The sequence below is a fragment of the Branchiostoma floridae genome, unplaced genomic scaffold (genome assembly GCF_000003815.2).
Source record: "Branchiostoma floridae strain S238N-H82 unplaced genomic scaffold, Bfl_VNyyK Sc7u5tJ_1588, whole genome shotgun sequence".
Classification (NCBI taxonomy): Eukaryota; Metazoa; Chordata; class Leptocardii; order Amphioxiformes; family Branchiostomatidae; genus Branchiostoma; species Branchiostoma floridae.
The window spans coordinates 127,264-146,833 of record NW_023365781.1 but is presented as its reverse complement, the minus strand read 5'-3'; the positions used below and the strand labels follow the sequence as shown (position 1 = coordinate 146,833).

Sequence of the window (19,570 nt, the reverse complement as noted above, 5' to 3'; positions counted from 1 at the left end):
AATGGATAACCAACATTCCTGTCCTTGGTACTGATCACTATCACTAATGGATAACCAACATCCCTGTTCTTAGTACTGATCACTAACACTAATGGATAACCAACATCCATGTCCTTGGTACTGATCACTAACACTAATGGATAACCAACATTCCTGTCCTTGGTACTGATCACTATCACTAAGGGATAACCAACATTCTTGTCCTTGGTACTGATCACTATCACTAAGGGATAACCAACATAACTGTCCTTGGTACTGATCACTATCACTAAGGGATAACCAACTTTCCTGTCCTTGGTACTGATCACTGACAGTAAGGCATAACCCACATTTCTGACAAAGGCCTTTCTACTGATCCCTATAATAATATGTGAAATTCAATATTGTTTTCTTTCCTGAAATGTATTTTACATAGATGCTTCCAGCTGATGCATGAGCTTGTGAAATCACTGAAGTTACCCAGCTCAGCTGATCAGAAGTGTGTGCAGGACCTGGAGGATTGGGAACAGAGAGGTAGCTTATAGAGAGATTCAGCATTTGATAGCCTAATAAAGCCTGATTTCTATTGTTTCCCTGTAAATGATGAAATTTTCATAGTTGTAACAAATATCTTTTAGGTCGAGGTTAGCGTATCATCATCATATATTAATCATACAAATCAAGGAAAATGTGGCAAACGACATGATGAGATGCATGGTGTAAAACATATTTTCATCCTACGTAGAAGGAAGAAGAATGTAGAATTTGTGAAATTCCACATGTTATTTGCCATATTTTCTTTACTTTAGGGGTACAGCTGATTTTGGGTCAAGTCATTGACAAGGATCTACTAAAGGTAGTTCAACAGGATGTGGCCGAAATGGAAAGCAACCTTGTCAGATACAAGGAATCAAGTGGCGGAGAAGCGCAAAAGCTTGCAGAACAACTTAAAATACTAAAGGAATTCTTAGCTCGAACAAAAGAAAGGTATGAACAAGATCAGGCAACTTTGAGAAGAAATGTCATCACCCTCGGAGAGAGTGTAACAGAAATCGAAGGCCGTGTAACAACATTGGAGAGTGGAAAAGAACAACTGGCTAAACAAGTACGTTCTCTTGCAGACAGGGAGTGAAATGTTGAAGAACAAGTAGATGCATTGACTGGGAATGTGGAGGATGTAGATAGACGTCTAACGGAATTCCAACAAAGACAGATGGATGTCAATTCTACTGTAGCTGCAGAGCAAGCAGTTCAAAACGAAAGACTGCAGACAGTTGAGCAGAGAGTGGATAGTGTGGAGTCGTGGCAACATGAAGTTACTGAGTCTCTCGCCAAGTTGCAAATCACTGAAGACAGCGAACCAAGGAAGCCAGCCCAGGGGTTAATGAAGATTCCTGATCGAAACAAGTGGTTTTCTGGCCGCCAAAATGAGCTAAAAGATTTAGATACAAAATTTAACATCCCCAAGCCAAGCACTGTTTCCCACAATAAGCTTGCAATATGTGGACTTGGGGGCTGCGGAAAGACATGCCTAGCTATTGAATACTCGTGGAGATTGCAAGAAACCTACCAAGGAGGAATATATTGGATGTCAGCAGAGAACAGCAGGGTCTTTGAGATTTCTCTCAATGACATTGCACTTGACATTGGAACAGTTGGCTCTAACTTTGATGATACCCTTGCCAGAACCACTAGATGGCTGTCATCTCTACAGGAGCCGTGGCTTCTCATTGTGGATAACATGGATGAATTCGATGTTTCTTCTGAGGTGCAAAAACTTCTGCAGGGTCACTGGAAGCAGAACTCCAAAGGCCACATCCTGATTACCACTCGCCGTGAAGTTGTTGAGATGGTGGAGACCATGGGGTTTGACAGGGATAATTGCATAGAACTCATGAGTATGTCAGAAGACGAGTCCTGTGCCTTCTTGGTTAAAAGAACACAACACTTGGAGGAACAGCCGGGAATGAGAGGTCTGGCCAAAGAACTGGGTGGCCTTCCTTTGGCCTTAGAACAAGCTGCTGCTCACATTAATGCCTTGGAATGTGCCTTTGACGATTACTTGAAGCAGTACAGGAAACAGAGAATGAAACTTCTCAAAAGACGTAAGGTTAAGGCTCTAACGTCAACCACAGACAAAGACCGTATGGCTGTACACACAACTTGGTTGCTCAATTTCCAACACATCCAAAAATGTGAAGACCCCAGCTTGGCAGAAGCAGCGTGTGCCATGATGAATATTGTCGCCTACCTGGATCCTGATGACATCCCAATTGAGCTGGTCAATATGGGGGAGCCCTGTGTCGGTCAGAAACCACTGGCAGAATACGCCGACTCTTCTCTTGGCTCAAAACAGATTTTTGAAGTCCTCACTCGGTTTTCACTGCTTCAGAGGTATGGCAAAAACTCATGGTCTATTCATCGACTGGTCCAAGAGGTTATAATCAGCCGTTACTCTGGCGATGATGAAAGGGTTGACTATCTGCAGAGCGCATGTCGGATGCTGTACTTTGCTTTCTCAAACACAGGAAGTCCCCAAGACGTCTTATATCAAAGAAAGGAACAACTCTCTTCCGGGAAACTCGTGCTTTGGGGTAAGCTCGCACGACATGCATGCACTGTATGGAAAAACATTACGGCAAAACTCAGGAGCAAAAACATTGCCTCCAGATTGATATTGACAAAAGAAGCTGCAGCTGTAGCACACGAGGCATCTGTGTATCTGAGCTTGAACAAGCAACACACAGAGGCATCCCAGGCACAAAGCCAAACACTAGAGTGTACTGCTAACATGGAAGTAACCGACAGCTTCATGGCGTACATCACAAGTGTCCATGTTCCATTAAAAGAAGAATACCAGAAGATGCTTAATGCTGAAATGGCAAATAAAGCCTTAGAGGAAACAGATGTCACGGAGCATGGAGAGTGCCAAGAGAAGGAAGACCCAGAATCTCTTCGTCAGCAGGGCAATAGTCTGTACAAGAACAAACAATATAAAGAAGCTATTGCTTGTTACACAAGGGCAATCAACATCAGTGGTGACAATGTTGATGGACGCTTGTACAGCAATAGGTCATTGTGTTACTGGAAGCTGGATCAGTATAAACTGTCTTTGGATGATGCAGACAAATGTATTGCATTGAATAGTACGTCAGGAAAGGGTTACGGCAGAAGGGCACTTGCTCTTGCAAAGCTGGTTGAGAAAGACCCCGACTACCGCCATTTTAGTGGTGCTGCTAAAGCTGCTGCTGCCTTAGCTATTCATCATGAACCAACATGGAGGTCAACCCCTGAAATAAAGAAATACTTTCCTGACTTACACGTCAAAGAAATCTCCAATGCAACAGAATTGATATCCTGGTTATCCCGCAAACAAGCCAGCACCATTGTGCTGACTGAAAGTAGATATGAGTTGGATCGCGTACCAGCCATTATATTTATGGCTGATGTTCAAATTGTTGGGGTGAAAAGGTTCACCATCGTGAATTGCAAAGGCGGAATTAAATGCAGTCTACCATTTGGACATCCTGTTTGCTCTCACTTTGAAAACCTGCATTTCCCTCAAATGTCCGAAGCTTTGTCAATCCAGAATGGGTCTATCACAACGCTGTACAGATGCCAGGCATCTAATGGTAAACAAGGCTGTAGGGATTTCCCTAACTGTAATGGTGGTCCTGGGTGTATGAATGACACCCAGCCAGGCACTCTCTGTCAAGAAATGGTTTTTGAGACGGAATGCTTCAGGAAGATACATGGAAAGAATGGTTATCCAGGATTGGAGGTATGTCACGGTGGTTTATTTGGATCACGTTATTTCCATCAGTATGAAACTGTACACAAACGCACACACACACGCACACACACACACGTGCATTCAATAAAGTTACGCGTGCATTTATGAAATGATCATTGTATGCCGAAAGCCTTTGCTTCCTTTTTGTCACCCACAAAGGTTGCAAGAGGTACTTTATACGTGGATCAGTGCCTCATCGTAGACTGTGGGGGCGGGGGACTTCTGGTGGATGGAGAGAACTCACATGCAATGATGACTAACTGTGAAGTGATGAAGAACCTACAGTCTGGGCTGGAAGTCAGGAATGGAGGTTAATAAGCAATGTGCACTGTATGAACTGGTGAACATTGTACATAACATATAATGACTCAGACATTATATGTCTAACACACATACAATAACAGACTTTTAATGTTTTAATATGCTGTGTAAATAATTTCATTACGTTGGTAAATCAATTCAACAATCAATTCAACAATCAATTCTTCTTGTATACTGAAGGAGACTATACTCACTTAGTAATATGCTGTTTTCTTTTGCTCAATAGGTACTTTGAAAGCTACTGGAAACAAAATTCACCACAACAGGATGCATGGTATCCTAATTGGACCTGGTGCTTCCACTACACATATAGTAGGAAACCACATTCACAACAACTCAACGGAGGGTGTCTTTGTGTACGAAAGTTCAGCTATAACGATAACGGAAAATCAAGTCGACTATAATGGTTCCAGTGGGGTCTCAGTAGAGTCATGTACCTTAGACCTTTATGACAATGCGATTGCCAACAACTGGTTCTGGGGGCTGTTTCTCCAAAAGCAAAGCGCTGCAAACATCTGTAGGAACCTGGTCCACTCAAACAAGTGCGGCGGCTTGAGGTTTGGGTTCAACCAATATGGAAGGCTGCTTATCGATGAAAATGTGATCAGAGATCACACAGGGCCAGCGATATACATTACAAAGATGTTCAATGTGTTGTCAAACTTCTTAGTGCCCCCTATCATCACTGACAGGAATGTCTGTCAAAACAATGACACCAAGCAGCAGCATCCTTCAAACCCCATCACATGGCTCCAAGTTGGATGCGCCTTCTGTGGTGACCAACACAAGAAAACCATGAGCTGCGGGAAGTGCCGTAAAGCACAGTACTGCTCCAAGGAGTGCCAGGAACAACACTGGCAACGACACAAGATGATTTGTAAAATCATACAGGGCAATTACTCTTTCAGAGTCTCCACAGACAACACTATATATAAACTGCAGCCATTACAGTTGCATACTAGAACCTTCAATGCTGAATTGAAGGGCATCAGAGAAGGCACTCCCCCTGACAAAACAGGAAGAAGACGGTTCATTGTGAAGATACAGTCAGATATTGAGTATCAGCCATATAATCCAGACACATACCTGTCACTTTATGACCAGACTGTCACCCTTGACCTTTGGTTCAGGTATGTCACAATCATTTGTTTGTGATGTCTAAGGCCGCACCAATGCAATTTTTCTTGCATTGATAATAATACAGTATAGATTTTTGAACTGAGCTCCTGGAAGATTAATACAACTGATGATGATAAAAGATTGACTTGAAGTAATTGGGGGGCACTATCATTTTATACAATGAAGTAATGATCATAGGAAATCTATATCTTGTGTAAATTTTTGTTTTTTTTATATATTAGGAACAGCCAACTCTACCACATCATCATGGAGTGTGGTGTACTGGGAACCAACCACATATCCTCGAAGAAGATCTACTGTTATGCCAAGATGGAGGACAACGGGAAATATGTCCGTATTTACACAGACCATCTCGCACCACTACAGGAGTGGTGATGTTGTTCTTTTGGTAAGAAGTAACCTACAGCTTATGGCATGGACTGATTCCTTGTAGGTCATCCTTGGTCATTGTAAAATTTTCAGACAAAAATGCAGCCCAAAAGTAGCTGTGGTATTCATAATACACTGTGTATGTTCCTCACAGATAAGAGGAAAACAAAACCCAACAACTGTTTTCTATCAACATTTCTTTTGTCTCTGCAAAACTAACACTCCAATAGGAATAGGTACACAGCAGTGGTTACAAACCATATTCGATGTTAAGGTATTCATCATATACTCTTCAATAAAAGTATACCTCCTTTGTACACTTGTACACTTAGATGTCAAAACATCAGCAGGACCTTCACTGTATGCATTGATGTAATATTTTGCACAAACATATACAAAAACAAAGCATAGCACATTGTTCAGTCTATCATTCTTGTTGTATTACATACAAACATGAATAACATTAAATTCCAATCACTCTAAAGTGCCAGCACACATTTCACTATTTCTGCTCTAGTGGTTGCTACTTACAAAGAACCTACATGTAGCTGTCTCACTGTTACATAGTATGGAGCACCATGCCTGTTGGAAATCTATGATTTCTTGTGGTTTTACAATCATTTACTTAGATTCTCATTCCTACAGCTTTCATTGTCAACGTTTCAATTAATATAAATCTCTCTCTCTCTTGTGGTCTAAAATTCTTGTTATACATTTATGAGCATTAGACATCCTGGTAAATAATGTCTAAAGACAATAATTCAATCTCTACAATTGGATAAGATGAGATTATTTCCAGATGTCCCCACTCTTCTTCAGCATAACTTAGAATGAACTGGAACAATCAGTACTCAGTACATCACAGTTCACATGTAACTGGAAAAACCGGTTGCACAATGTGAAGCAGTCTCTGAATCATATCCAGTCATAGAGATATATTTGTCTTTAAGTGGGAGTTATGTTGTACTTTCTGAAATCTTGATTCCCAGGATGAGTTACTTCTTGAGTAGCGACTGTCCGGTCATCTCTTCTGGGATGTCCAGTCCCATGAGGTCCAGCACGGTCGGCGCCACGTCACAGATCGCCGCATTGTGCTCTGGCTTCTTAAACTCCGCAGTTCCACCAGACATCACAAACGGGACTGGAACAGGACAAAATATAGATTGTCCTCAATAAGTATGCAAATTAAGTCCAAATTTGCATAATTTGCACTTCATTGTGTACATCTCTGCCAAAGATACCTGCATACTACGTATCATGGACAACCATCATTCCTATGTTCTGTTATGCTCCATGGAATATTAAAAAAAAATGCCCCTGCAGTTCCAAAGCAAGCTGCTAGGGGGGCCCAAACATGCAACAATTCTTCAAATATCAAGACCATAGCATGTCCGGGTAAAAAAATACAAATAATTGCAAGTTCTGCTGCAGTACCAAGGTCATAAACTAGGGGGCCAAAAATAAACTTGACCTTCATCTTCCTAACCCCTATCCACATACCAAATATCATCGTAATCTATCAAGAGGTTCTTGAGTTGATATGCTGACTGCAGACAGAAACACCAAAAACAATATCTCCATTTTAATGGAGGTAAAAAGACTTATAAAGGTCAGGTATCTAAATGAACAATGTTTTATTTTACTTCCATTTATACAACTGTAAATGCAGAAATTTTTGTGGTGGTTTTATGTTCGCGGTTTTTGCGTTTCAAATTTACCGCAAACTTAAAAACCACTGCAAACATTTTTCCATGGTAGTAAGAGACTACAGTGCATGGTGCTATCACAAACTTAAAACCACCACGAACAGTTCTTTTCCCCCTGCCGCGAAATCAAATGCACACAAAATTAAATGCATTTTACAGTATTATGTCCCCACTAGCGGATGGACATCAACATGGAATCATAGAAAATACTCAGCAGTTTGTACTGACCTCTATTACAGGTGTGTGCGGTGAACGGTTTCCCGTTCTCGTCGTACATCTGTTCAGCGTTGCCGTGGTCCGCTGTGACCAGCATGACATAGCCATGTTTCTGGCACGCCTCGTTGATGCGTCCAATGGCTACATCTGTAGTGACAGTATAAAATGTTGAAGCTAGCTATAGAATTTTAGATTCCAGGCATGAAGAGAGGCAGTAAGGATTGTGATTTTGTTTTCTCCACTTTAATATCATGTCTGGCAGTGGTATACAATGACAGGGAAAATAAGGAAAATGACTGCAGATGACATGTAGCCAAAACAAAACTCTGGAAATAAACAGATTCTTGAACACTGAACTCTCAACCTTTTGTTCCAAATCCTTTGAACTTCCGTTGAACTTGAAACTGTACTAGTCTTAGTATCTTTTTTTCAGTATTTGTCCTTAGGCTATTAAATCTATACTTTATTTCATGTTGTGAACCCTTAATATAGCTGTGAGGTTTGAAATTTTTAGATTACTTCCACTGGCCTGTTATGAATCTCAAGCCCTGTGTTCTGTTGTAGTCTTACCTGTGGCTGCGCAGGCTATAACAGCTGGTTCGTACTTCCCAGTGTGTCCCACCATGTCAGGGGGAGCAAAGTTACACATCAGGAACGGATACTTCCCTCCTTCGATGGTCTCGATCATCTGTAGGAAACCACAGAGTATGTTCTATAGAATTTAATCATCATCAACCAGCAATGAGCACTGATCGGGGAGTTACCCCAGGCTGGTATCTGTTAGGAGTGACCCCAAGACTGTTTTTTCTTACTCTGGGAAAACCAAAAGAAAATACGAAAAATAAGAAAACAAAAGATTTAAATTGTAGCTTCATCTATTGGTAGATGTCACTCTGGATAAAAGTTGAACTGTAACAATTATAGCTTTTGCAACTTTAGGTAAGTCTGAATTCTGTGTTGGAAATTGTAACAATTATCTTTGAATTCGCAACTTTGGGTAAGTCTGAATTTTGTGTTGGAAATTACCGTTCAACTTTATCCAGAAGGTTTAACTTTAACGAGTACACCACTCGCCTTGTCTGCTACCCCAGCGCAACTCATCTCAGGCTGGAGGTCATAGGTCGCGACCTTGGGGGAGGGCACCAGGCTGCGTTCCTCCTTGTCAAACTGCACCTCCCGTCCTCCGTTAAAGAAGAAGGTCACATGGGCATACTTTTCTGTCTCTACAGGGAGAAAGATACAAGAAATAAACTTTTTTTGCTCTATTTTTTAGCTTGCTGTCTTAATACAATAGTTATGAGCACAATGGATATGGTGGGAAAATACTAGCAAAAACTCTAGCACACACTACAAAAATGAATGCTCTAAGGTTCAAAGTATCTACATCCATGGCTGGTTTCACAGCTATACTGCTGTATTTAGTAATGTTAGCCATTTTTAAAGGAACAACAAGCAATTGTGAGGTTCACATCTAAAAGTCAGGTTACATGGAGACAAGACCATTGAGCATCCAAGAACTAGACAGACCTAGCTTCAACTGTCTTTCAGTGAGTGCCCAATGATCTCCAAGGTCACTCAATGATCTTTCAATGATCTCCAAGATCTTCCAACCGTCTCTCAATGACCTTTTTGCGATGTCAATGATTTTGGTTGCTCATGCATTGGTTTGGCTGATATTTTTGCTTGCGTGAAAACTTTGCCTTTAGTAGTTAAACTGTCTACTTGACAGTCACAAACCATTCTCCTACGATAGCAAACTGCTGCTTGTCTGAGTGTACTCTATCTCATCTGTCACGATCAGTTCCTGTGGGCGTCGCCCCAAACCAGCTGTCAGCCAATAAGAGAATACACCTTTCAGTTTTCAAAAGGGATCTAGCATATATATGTTATAAGGGTAAGCTCATTAATATTCATAAGCAGGGCAGTCAGGAACTGATGGTGACGGTTAAGATAGCAGAGTACAGGCAAGAGGCGGTTTGCTAGAGTGCTGTTGGATGTCTCTGCGTAGGAGAATGTCACCAACCTGCGCAGTGATACTGTGGGACGTTCTTCTTAGCCAGCCACTCAGCTAACACGTTGTCCATCTTTTGTGGAGGGAACAGTGCTGGGAAGGGGAACTCCTCCTTGTACTGGGTTAAGCTGAACACTCCCTGTTAAAAACAGAAAAATAGAGGTGTTTCTTCTTCTGTGTACATCAGAGCAATGTAACATTTCACCTATGCTAAGATGCTATGAAATCAGGCAGAAGTAGAAGTCAGTTTATAATATATGATGATGGACACCCACTCATATCGAGCATGGCAGGTCTATTGGTTTGCAGTCCTGTTATGGTAATTAGTATAGTAGATCAAGGAATGACTATTAAGTACATGTACAGTGACAACGTCAAGAAATAATGCACATGGCACTGTGAGTCAAATCAAATGATACATATTACTCGTAAATAATAACTCATTGTTACTTATGATTCAAACAAAAGTAATAATGTTAGCCTTGAGGATATATTGTGCAGGCGGTTACGTGATGAAGCTCTTACCAGATCTTTGGGTATGACAGACACGTCGAATGGAGGCTTGATGCCGAAGGTCTCCGCTATCTGCCTCATGCGGTCAGCACGGAAGTCAATAAACACAAGGGTGTCCCCATCTGTGATAAAGCACACGAACAGATGTTTTATAGAGCACGTTTACAATTGTCATAGAATGATAGATACACCGACATAGCTATTTGCACAATAGTAGCATAGATATAGAGATAATCTGACCCCCATAAAATTAATTAAGGGCATAAGAGAATACCAGAAACATAAGTTGCCAACAGACTTTTCAAAAAGTTGTGTGTAGGCTTGGGTTACAATGTCGAAATGCAAATCAAGGACACCAATATGGCCATCTGCTTTGTTGATATGAAAGTGAATAAAAACGTTCTAGAGCAATTTTCTTATTGTAAGCTATCTTTTTTGTGTTTAGTGAACTCTCTACATGCTAATGGGATTAAACAGATTGTTTGTAAATAGCTGATGACAAATCCTGATGACACAAAACACCGTGCACATACCTTGGACACGAGCATCGTCATCTAGAATAATGGGCTTCAGAAACTCATCAGTCTCACCAGCCTCATACCGGGCCTTCACAACCTAGAGAAGAAAGGGGAGCTGTGGTTATACGTACAGACTACAGCAAATCAAGCAAATATACAAGGGAGACACCACTTTTCTATACTTGTTGATAAGTTGCCTATAGTGACCCCTCAAAGAAAAAATGGTCACAGACTTTCGTTACTATACTATAGAGAGGAGTTGTAATGCTAGGTTCAAACTCAAAGGATGAAATTATCTAAGGGACCAGGAACCAACTCTGCGAAAAGTCCTTACGTAGAGTTGCACACCACCAGGTTTGACAGTAATAACAGAACTTGATACATGAAAGGAAGTAGTACTAAAATATAAATGTTAATTGTACTCACAAACTTTGTTGATAGATGTTGACATCATGATTTTTTTTCTGAATTGACATAAAGTTGACTTCTAACACAATTGTTCCTATCTGAGAGGTTCAGACTTGTCATAAAGTTAACAGGACATTAACAAAATCTGCAAATTTACACAAACACATAATGCCTGACACAAGACTTACATCCAGGAGAGTGTCCTTTGTGGCCTTTTCCCCGATGCCCTGCACCAGACCTTCATGCGCCAGCTTGATACGTTCCCAGCGCTTGTCCCTGTCCATAGCATAGTACCTCCCCACCACTGTACCCAGCTTTCCATACTGCAGCTCCTCAAGCTTATCCAAAACCTGCTTTACAAACCCAACTGTATGGGGGAGAAAGTAGCTGTTAGAACTAAGAAACATTCAAGGAGTGTTCTAGCCAGCCTGAATTTTTCCGTCCCCTGGATTTTGAATGTTAATCCTGTAAAAGGTGCGATCCTAAGGGGTCTTAAGTTTTAAATCGAGTCTCTACCAGACTCCCGCCTGGCCGAATAGTAATACTAATAGTGGCCAAGTTAGGAATAAAAGCCCAGTACTGGAGTTAACTGGACTAGGAGTTTTGTCCGTCACGTAGGACAAAATGGGCAAAACTTTTGTCCGTCCGCAGTGGCAAAATTCCATCAAAGGATGGGAGAACAGAGGCTATGTAGAAATCTGTTTAAGCATTTGTACTGCTGCTTTTACTGGAGTTTGGATTTTTTGGCGACACCTTAGGGATGGAAGCATTTACTAGACTCTTCCAATCTTGTCTTTTCAGCTTGCAGCCAGTGGGCATTTACAATATCTTGTACTTAACAGCATTGTAAATTTATTCCACAGACTTAGATGTACCACTTATACTTATTTCTAAAATTGTCTAGTATGGTCAAACCTGCCCAAAGTCAATCCTTTCTAGTACGGTCAGTCCTTAACCAAACAAGAGTTAGATTGAGACCCCGGGACCTAACACCCAGCTTACCTCCACTTGTAGGACTGGTGTCCCTGCCATCACCGAAGAACTGGACATAAGTGTTGGGCACCTTGTGCTCCTTAGCTGCCTCCAGTAGACAAAACAGGTGATTGATGTGGGCGTGGACACCTCCGTCACTGACCTGGAAGGGGGGGGGGGTAAAGTCATTTTTTTAACGAGTTTGCTCAGTGCAAGGCCATCGACAACTTCTAGGCACTGAACTAAGTTTCTCGCCTAACTGATCCAATAGGCAAAGCAGGGCCTGGGGTTACGAGGCTGCTTGGGAAATTCCCTACCCCATTTGGCCGGAATGGTTTGATCCGCTCACACCAGGAAGGTCCCCTACCTTATTAAGAGTAGGGGACCTTCCCGGTGTGAGCGGATCAAACCATTCCAATGGACTACCTGATGGGGCTCGAAATTTAGGTGAACCAGAGCATTTAAAAATTGTGTCCACCAATGACATCGTATATTACTTAAACCTACAAAATATTTGGGTGCACTGGTACACTAAAAGAAGACATTTGGGTGCACAGCTCCAACTTTGGGTGTACCAAGGTGCACATGCACCCAGTATTTCGAGCCCTGCCTGATCAATCAAGATTCAAACGAAAGCTTGAAATATTTCATTTCTGTTTTCTGGAATCATAATGTATTCAATCTACATAACTGGACAAGATATTGATACAGAGATTACTCTCAATAGTTATGAATGTCATTGAAAGTAATCTCCGAACCTTATCCCATAGGAGAGAATGAAGTGTCTTATTAAAACATTACATTTATGAAGGTTAGACAGCCAGGTAAATGATATTGAAATACAATTCAATCTCTGCAATCGGAGAAAAAAAATGTACTTCTGGACATTTTTTGAGTGACATCCATCACTCTTCTTCAGCGTCACTAGTCAACACTGAAGGGTTGTAGAGATTGAATAGTATTTGAGCATCTTGAACATTGTTTACCTGGATGTCTTACCTTCATCGAGAAAATCTTAGAAATATCTCTGAAAACTGCAGCTTAGTATGTGTATTTTGACCCCCAAAAAGACACATTGCATTTTGACAAAGGAGCTTTGGGCAAATCACCTTTACATGGACATGAGATCCATCCCAGAGAACATGACAATAGTAACTTACCAGTCCAAGAAAGTGTAGCCTGCCATTCCCTGTCTTTGCTCTCTCAAAAGCTTTAACCAGATTTTCATTCTGGTTGATAGCCTTGGTATCCATCGCCAGGTTGATTCGGACGATGTCCTGAAAACACAACACAATAATTCTGAAATATTTTACAACAGTAGACTGTTATCATACCCTAAACCATTGTGACATGTTTATAATGCGTTCTTTCCTGTAATTAGCCTGTTGCCTGAAACGCAAATGCCTGAACTGCCATGAATACATTTGACCAATTGCTGACATCAAGTAACCGCAAGATCATGTGTCTGTAACTGGCAAGTTTGCGTTCTGAAGTGATTGGTCATCATGTATTGATCCCGAAGAAGGCAACTGTCTTGCTGCCTTGCTGTCTTACTTACAGGTACAAAACTGGTATGTCTGGTTTGGACCTGGAGCTGATCTTTTGGTCCTGGTCCGGACTTGTCATGGATTTTCTGTATTGGTTAGAATTGTTTAAAAAACATAAAAAGAAAGGGTTTCCAACCTGGTACACCACCCTGCCTGCTCCAATGTTCAGATGGCCGACCTCACTGTTCCCCATCAGTCCATCAGGCAGCCCAACACTCAAACCATGGGCAGCTAAAGTCAGGTACTTCCCCTTGTCCTGGTCCTTAGCAAACCCGTCCATGACAGGGGTGTCCGCATTATGGATGGCATTTCCTGTTTGTGATGATCATTAATAATATTATGAATGAATAAATGAAATGGAAGTTTATTTGCGTGTCTTGCGCTTTACACTCCCACTGTCCCAGCTCACGTGGGCTTATAAGACGTATTGATGTCACAAACAACATAATTAAGAGGGCAGTGGTACAAATTAATAAAATCAATAGGTACAGAAATATAAAAACATACTTTTTATGACAGTTTGAAGGTAACTGAACATTTTGCTATTTCATATAACTTGACAATTTGCAACTCTTTTAAAAGACATGACATTTGTAGTACTAGTAGAAGTGTCCTGCCAATAGAATATTTCTAGTAGTAGTGAGTACTAGTAGTACATTTTGTACTTGTACATGTATGTGAGAATTTCATTTTTCAATTTTAAAATTAAGTACTTTAAGTACTTGTCAGATGCAGGGAATGGTAATAAACTGATAAAGGGCTGTGCAAAAAACAAAACGAAGTACAAAAAAAAAAGTATTGCAGCAGCAAAATAATCAAGTACTGGATATTACTGGGTCCATGGACTACTTTGTATTCATTGAAATAAATGAAACTCTTGGACAACTGCCACTTTGTGACCCTTCTATATGTAGTTCCATTACAAAAATAGCATTGTTGTGGGTATCGTATATGATTTACCTCATGTTTATCGAAAATTGCATATACCCCCCTTTAAAAAACACACACACACTGACATACACACACAGGGATTCAGACACGCCAAAAACATTACACTCGTAGTAAAGTAAACATGACCACAATCTCTCCGCAGTTTTAGCACAGAGAACACGTATGCCACGGCTATTACTGGGAAGGTCTTTCCCCGTTAGCCTTTATAGGGGCACTCAGGGTATTAAACCTCCTGACTACGTGCTACCCTGCATGACCGTATTTATAGACACCAAGGTCGTTCAACCTGTCACAATCACTGACTGTGCTAGACCTGCATACTAGTATATCATTTCAAGTGAGTTGTATCTTAAACACGATAAGAAAAATGTTGTTAATGACATTTACACAATAACTACTTTCACTTCAGGAATTGTCTTGAAATCTTACTAAAAGTATTGAGTAGAAATTGATTAAAATCCAGAGTCAGTGAACATTTACAAATACGAGTACATTTAACTTAGAGATAATTAGGCTTGATCAATTGAACTTTTGCAGTAGTGCTCCGAGTGGCAATTATTTTAAAGCTTAGAATACTGTGTGTGTTTATATAAAACGAGTATTTTTAGAAGACCACAAAGAAGTTATCACACTGTCACGCCCTCCTCCAAAGTCGAAGCGCCACGGTGCAGCGATAGTATAAAATTGCAGAGACGCCGAAAAAGCACGTTAGCAAATTTTAAGAGAGAACACAGACTCAATTGACAGCGACACATACCTTTAGTCTTGTCTAGAATCCCCCATCCATCGATGACAATGAGACAAACCTTAGCCATGGTTTACAGGAGCGTGATATGTGAGCAGCTGACAGTAGCACGAGTGAGTACGAACTAAAAACCGGCAAAGGAAGGAGAAAAGGTCACAGAAAGAACACTTACGGGTAGCCTGGATGCCAGGCCACCAGCTGTATTGTAGTAATATCTCCCGTGTGCCCATACCCCATCTCAATAACATCTATCATGTTCATTAGGCTCTATATCGGCTTCAAGGGCTATTTTAGACTTTTTTGAGTACGTTTTTGGCCCTAGAGCAGACGAATATCGGACTGAAGACGCCCTGGAAACAGTACTGGCACCTAGGCTACAGAAACTGCGCACGGCACTACTGCCGATATTCGGCATCATCGTAAAATCGAGCAAAACACGTCTTAAACTCAATTATGATGATATATAGAAGTATTTACTGATTCTTCATCTAGAAGATAAAGTTTTTGAAGTAAAAATTTAATCAAATATTGATAGATTTGACAGTGATTTCAAATTGTTGATACTGCAAACGTTTTGTTTTACGACAGTTTCCGTTTGCGGCAAACTATTACTTCCGGGTTACACATCGAAGGAGGGGTGTGATGATGGAAAAATGAAGTTTCGTGATTTTCGAGGAAGGCGAAAGGAAATTTTTGAGTTTTCTTTGGTTTTCTTTTGCATTTTGGTCACCCTGCTGCACAGATGGCTCACTGCACGTGCACAGCTTCGTGGGACGTCGCTGCAGGCTCCGTAGGTTTGAGCAGCGTTCTGAGCTACGCGTGGACAGAGAGCGACGAATCAGAAAGGTGACATAAATTTTTATCGGCTATTCTTTGTCGTCCTTATTAATTTTTCTTGCTCATTGATGCAATGTTGGCTTGGTTTTGCAACATTTTATAGGATCGTCTTCAGGATAAGGGTTAGTATTGACACGATCATGGGGCGTTCATAACATCCTACATCAAAGTATCTTATTGACAGGTTGAAGGAACAAAATATGATGATGATGATGATAATTGACATGAACATCGATCCTGTCAAATCTATAGTTTAGCCACGACCTATTTTTTATGCTTGTACATGCAAAAAACACTCTTAGTAGATTTGATCATTTTTCATGATTTGTTATGTATGATGTATCTATCAATTAAGAAATTTTGCCAATTGATGTCAATTTTGTACATAAACAAGGCGACGCACGAAACTTATTTCAATTTTTTTCATCACAATTTTACAGTAGTGAAGACTGCAGCAAAGATGAAGACCATGATGGCACCAGCTGTACCAACCCACCCCAGCCACTTATCTTACAGCCAGCTGACTCGGACACACCCACTTCCTGTGAAGTACAGATTGGTAAAAAGAAAGAAGTCTATTGTACTAGCAATATGTCCTAGCATAGCAACATCAACATATCATTGTTGTGATATGGTAGAAACTACTAAATGTACGTGTAACACTACTAGCCTACATCTCTGTGTTAGTCCGTCGATCCATCCATCCATCCGTCCGTCCATCCATCCATCTATCCATCCATCCATCCATCCATCCATCCATCCATCCATCCATCCATCCATCCATCCATCCATCCATCCATCCATCCATCCATCCATCCATCCATCCATCCATCCATCCATCCATCCATCCATCCATAATTTTTTCATGATTCCATCCATCTATCCATCCATCGACTCATTTCTCATTCTTTCATGATTCCATCCATCCATCCATCTGATAAATACTAGTAACAGATATCAAAATCATTTTGATAGTATCATCGACATTTCTGGTGAATGACTTTTGCTCCCTGTATCTTCCCTGTTGTAAAGCATGTAGAGAGCCCACCAGTGCAGAGATTGTAGGCCTGGCAGTCGTCAGTAGTGCTCATCATATAGAGATATTCACCAAGGATGGCTACCAAGCAACCGGCAGAGGAGAGGTGGTCTGTAAACCAGGGAATGGAAGGTACTATAATTAAAGATGAACAAAGAGGCCAGCCTAACTTGACTCCATTAAATTTGAAAACACTAAAAAGATTTTAAAAAAAATAGATTAGTGATAACAGACTCAAGTACAATGCAAATTCAAAGTCTTTTTGTTATGAATTGTTTTTGTCATTTCTTGAAACTCTTCATTCTGAAATTGTACTTTAAGTCTGGGAAAAGATTTCATAAAATGAAACTCTGCTGCTAAATGTACACTTGTACAGCAAGATTAATCCTCTTTACTACAGTATTCTTACAGTGCATCATTAAAAATCAGATTTTGGTTGCCTCATTTCGAATTGTGTCAATAAGACAGCTTTCTGTATGAATTACAAAAAGATCAAAATAGTCTTACAGAAAAAAGCATGCTGACCTTTTGTATGTGGTTTGATCATTTCCATTCAAGGTAAACTGTATGATAATCGTATTTTTATCTTTTTTTTTTTTCAGTTCTTGCCAACAGACAATGTACCATGCCGAAATTGACCTTAATTATCCTGTGACAGATCTGTCCATCAGGGTGAGTGAAGAGATAGATCATCTTTTAATTCATGTCGATGAGTAATTCAATTAATCAAGCTGACACAGTTTCTTCTGTATAAAGAACATGTGATAAGGAATTTAACTCTATTAGGGTAGCCTCTACCAGGCTTCACGGATTGATGGTCAAATAGTACTTAGTGTGCCTTTGACTCAATTATTTGACCAATTTCTACTTTTCAAGCAGCGATCCGCGGAGCCAACAATTAGGGACCCATATTTTTAGTGGAAATACTCAAGAGCCAGAGCCAGGCTGCCCAGCTCGCTGACATTTTAAAGCCCTGCTGATAAGGCAAGAAAGAAATGGGGTTAAAATTAGAGCATAAAAAAAATTTAACTAGATACACTCAGGTGACTGATAGTATATGATATTTTCAGTAAGACTTTAGAAGATTTTTACTAGTTACATTTGAAAAACCGTGCTTCCCTTTATATTTTTTATTGTTGTGAGTTTTTTCCTTCAAGAAGCTTTTTATTAGTTTATTATTTAATAGTAAAACATGAAGTTGAGGTATTAATAATAAAAGAAGAAATATACAGTTTTTGGAGATTGTGAAGTTCTCAACGTGCTTTTGACTGTTAGAATCATGCCCTGTTTTGTTTGTGTTTTGGCAGTTTGTTACCCTGGCGGACAGGTCATGCCTGGTTGTGTACATCATCGAGGTAGTGTTGTCTCCATGTAAGCTGACCATGCCGGGGAGGGTGGACCACAGGAAGGTACATCAGATGTTAGGGGAGTCAGGGGTGGAGCTGTCTGATGGAGCAAGGAAACTCATGACACTGGTGGAGTCACAACAACAGGTCAGTTGATTAAACATAGAATTCAACTAAAAAACATTCCAATTATTACTTATCAAATTAGCATTAATGATCATTAATTAGTACAGTTTTACAGGCTTAGAACTCATGTACTAGTAGTTAAACTGTTCTGTGTGTATTGTATGTACAAGTTGCCAAACACTGTATCCTCTACAGTTGTCGTGCAATAAAGTTCTTCTTCTTCTACATAGTACAGCATACAAAGAAGAAATTTCTATGACCCTATTCATACAATCTTTAGGAATCTGGATAGCACACACACAAAAAATTATGGCACTGCAGGATTGATATGATCTGTCAATTCAATATGTGCAACTATTTGATAGTCCCCCTTTCCCCTCGGTGCCAGATTTCGTCCGTTCCAGAATTCGTATATTGAGATCAATCAATTGCCTGGATGAACCCAGGATCATGAAGGCTGGTATTAATGGGGTCTACGTGTATGCCGAAGCTAAGTGGTTACTTACCTCAATCAGACATGTCTTCTTTCTTCCAGAATCAAGGAAACGCAATGGGTCAACAGACATCCAACATGGCCGCCCTTCTACCCCTTCTTGGGATGTTCACTAATACCATGGGTGGTCAACCCTCTCCTACAGCTGCCCCTCCCAAACGTCCTTCACAAGCTGATTCCCAAGGTCATCCAAGCAGCACGTCCAGAACACCCGTATCCTCACAGACTGACATGCAGGGCGGTGACTTTTCAGACATGTTGCAGAAACTAGCATTATCAGACCAAGCAGGGGCAACAAACATGAACGGTGATCTCATGTTCTCCATGTTGCAAAATGTCTGCAAAGAGGTCGGCAAAAACAGACAAACCTCAGATGAACAGGTTTTTACTAAGGAAAAGGAAACTCCTAGCTTGGACGATATGGATGTGGGAGATGCCAGCTGCCAAGATGAACCAAGAAAAGATCTAGTGTATGAGACCAACGATAGTTCAAGGTTAGTTATGTCAGCTCAATCCAGAAGTTTTATTTTACATTCGATAATT

The 19,570-nt window shown here is 40.6% G+C and overlaps 2 protein-coding genes across 2 annotated transcripts in view; one reads left to right on the top strand and one right to left on the bottom strand.

Annotated features, from left to right (window-relative positions):
* Nucleotides 1–5,782: 5,782 nt before the first annotated feature.
* Nucleotides 5,783–15,391, bottom strand: LOC118408464 (2,3-bisphosphoglycerate-independent phosphoglycerate mutase-like). The gene is made up of 12 exons (XM_035809282.1): nt 15,202–15,391; nt 13,630–13,805; nt 13,107–13,223; nt 11,977–12,109; nt 11,163–11,341; nt 10,582–10,663; nt 10,061–10,170; nt 9,548–9,674; nt 8,599–8,747; nt 8,095–8,212; nt 7,537–7,671; nt 5,783–6,743 (listed from the first exon to the last, which is right to left on the bottom strand). Exons 1-12 carry the CDS (start codon nt 15,257–15,259, stop codon nt 6,598–6,600), a joined length of 1,530 nt encoding a protein of 509 aa, XP_035665175.1. The 5' UTR covers nt 15,260–15,391; the 3' UTR covers nt 5,783–6,597.
* Nucleotides 15,392–15,778: 387 nt separating this feature from the next.
* LOC118408455 overlaps nt 15,779–19,570 on the top strand; it is a 4,190-nt gene continuing 398 nt past the window's right edge. Inside the window, exons 1-6 of the mRNA XM_035809271.1 lie at nt 15,779–16,035; nt 16,467–16,585; nt 17,059–17,194; nt 17,665–17,734; nt 18,370–18,555; nt 19,070–19,530. Of these exons, the coding sequence (XP_035665164.1) occupies nt 15,932–16,035; nt 16,467–16,585; nt 17,059–17,194; nt 17,665–17,734; nt 18,370–18,555; nt 19,070–19,530 (1,076 nt within the window). The 5' untranslated portion in view covers nt 15,779–15,931. The remainder of the gene's footprint in view (nt 16,036–16,466; nt 16,586–17,058; nt 17,195–17,664; nt 17,735–18,369; nt 18,556–19,069; nt 19,531–19,570) is intronic.

Bases quoted from the DNA above. Each gene is read 5' to 3' on its own strand.
- LOC118408464 (XM_035809282.1), bottom strand. From the start codon at position 15,259: ATGGCTAAGGTTTGTCTCATTGTCATCGATGGATGGGGGATTCTAGAC. The intron at 13,224-13,629 runs GTTGGAAACCCT...TTGTGTTTTCAG, and splicing joins CAGGCAGGGTGGTGTACCAG to GACATCGTCCGAATCAACCT. The intron at 7,672-8,094 runs GTAAGACTACAA...CTGTCACTACAG, and splicing joins TATAGCCTGCGCAGCCACAG to ATGTAGCCATTGGACGCATC.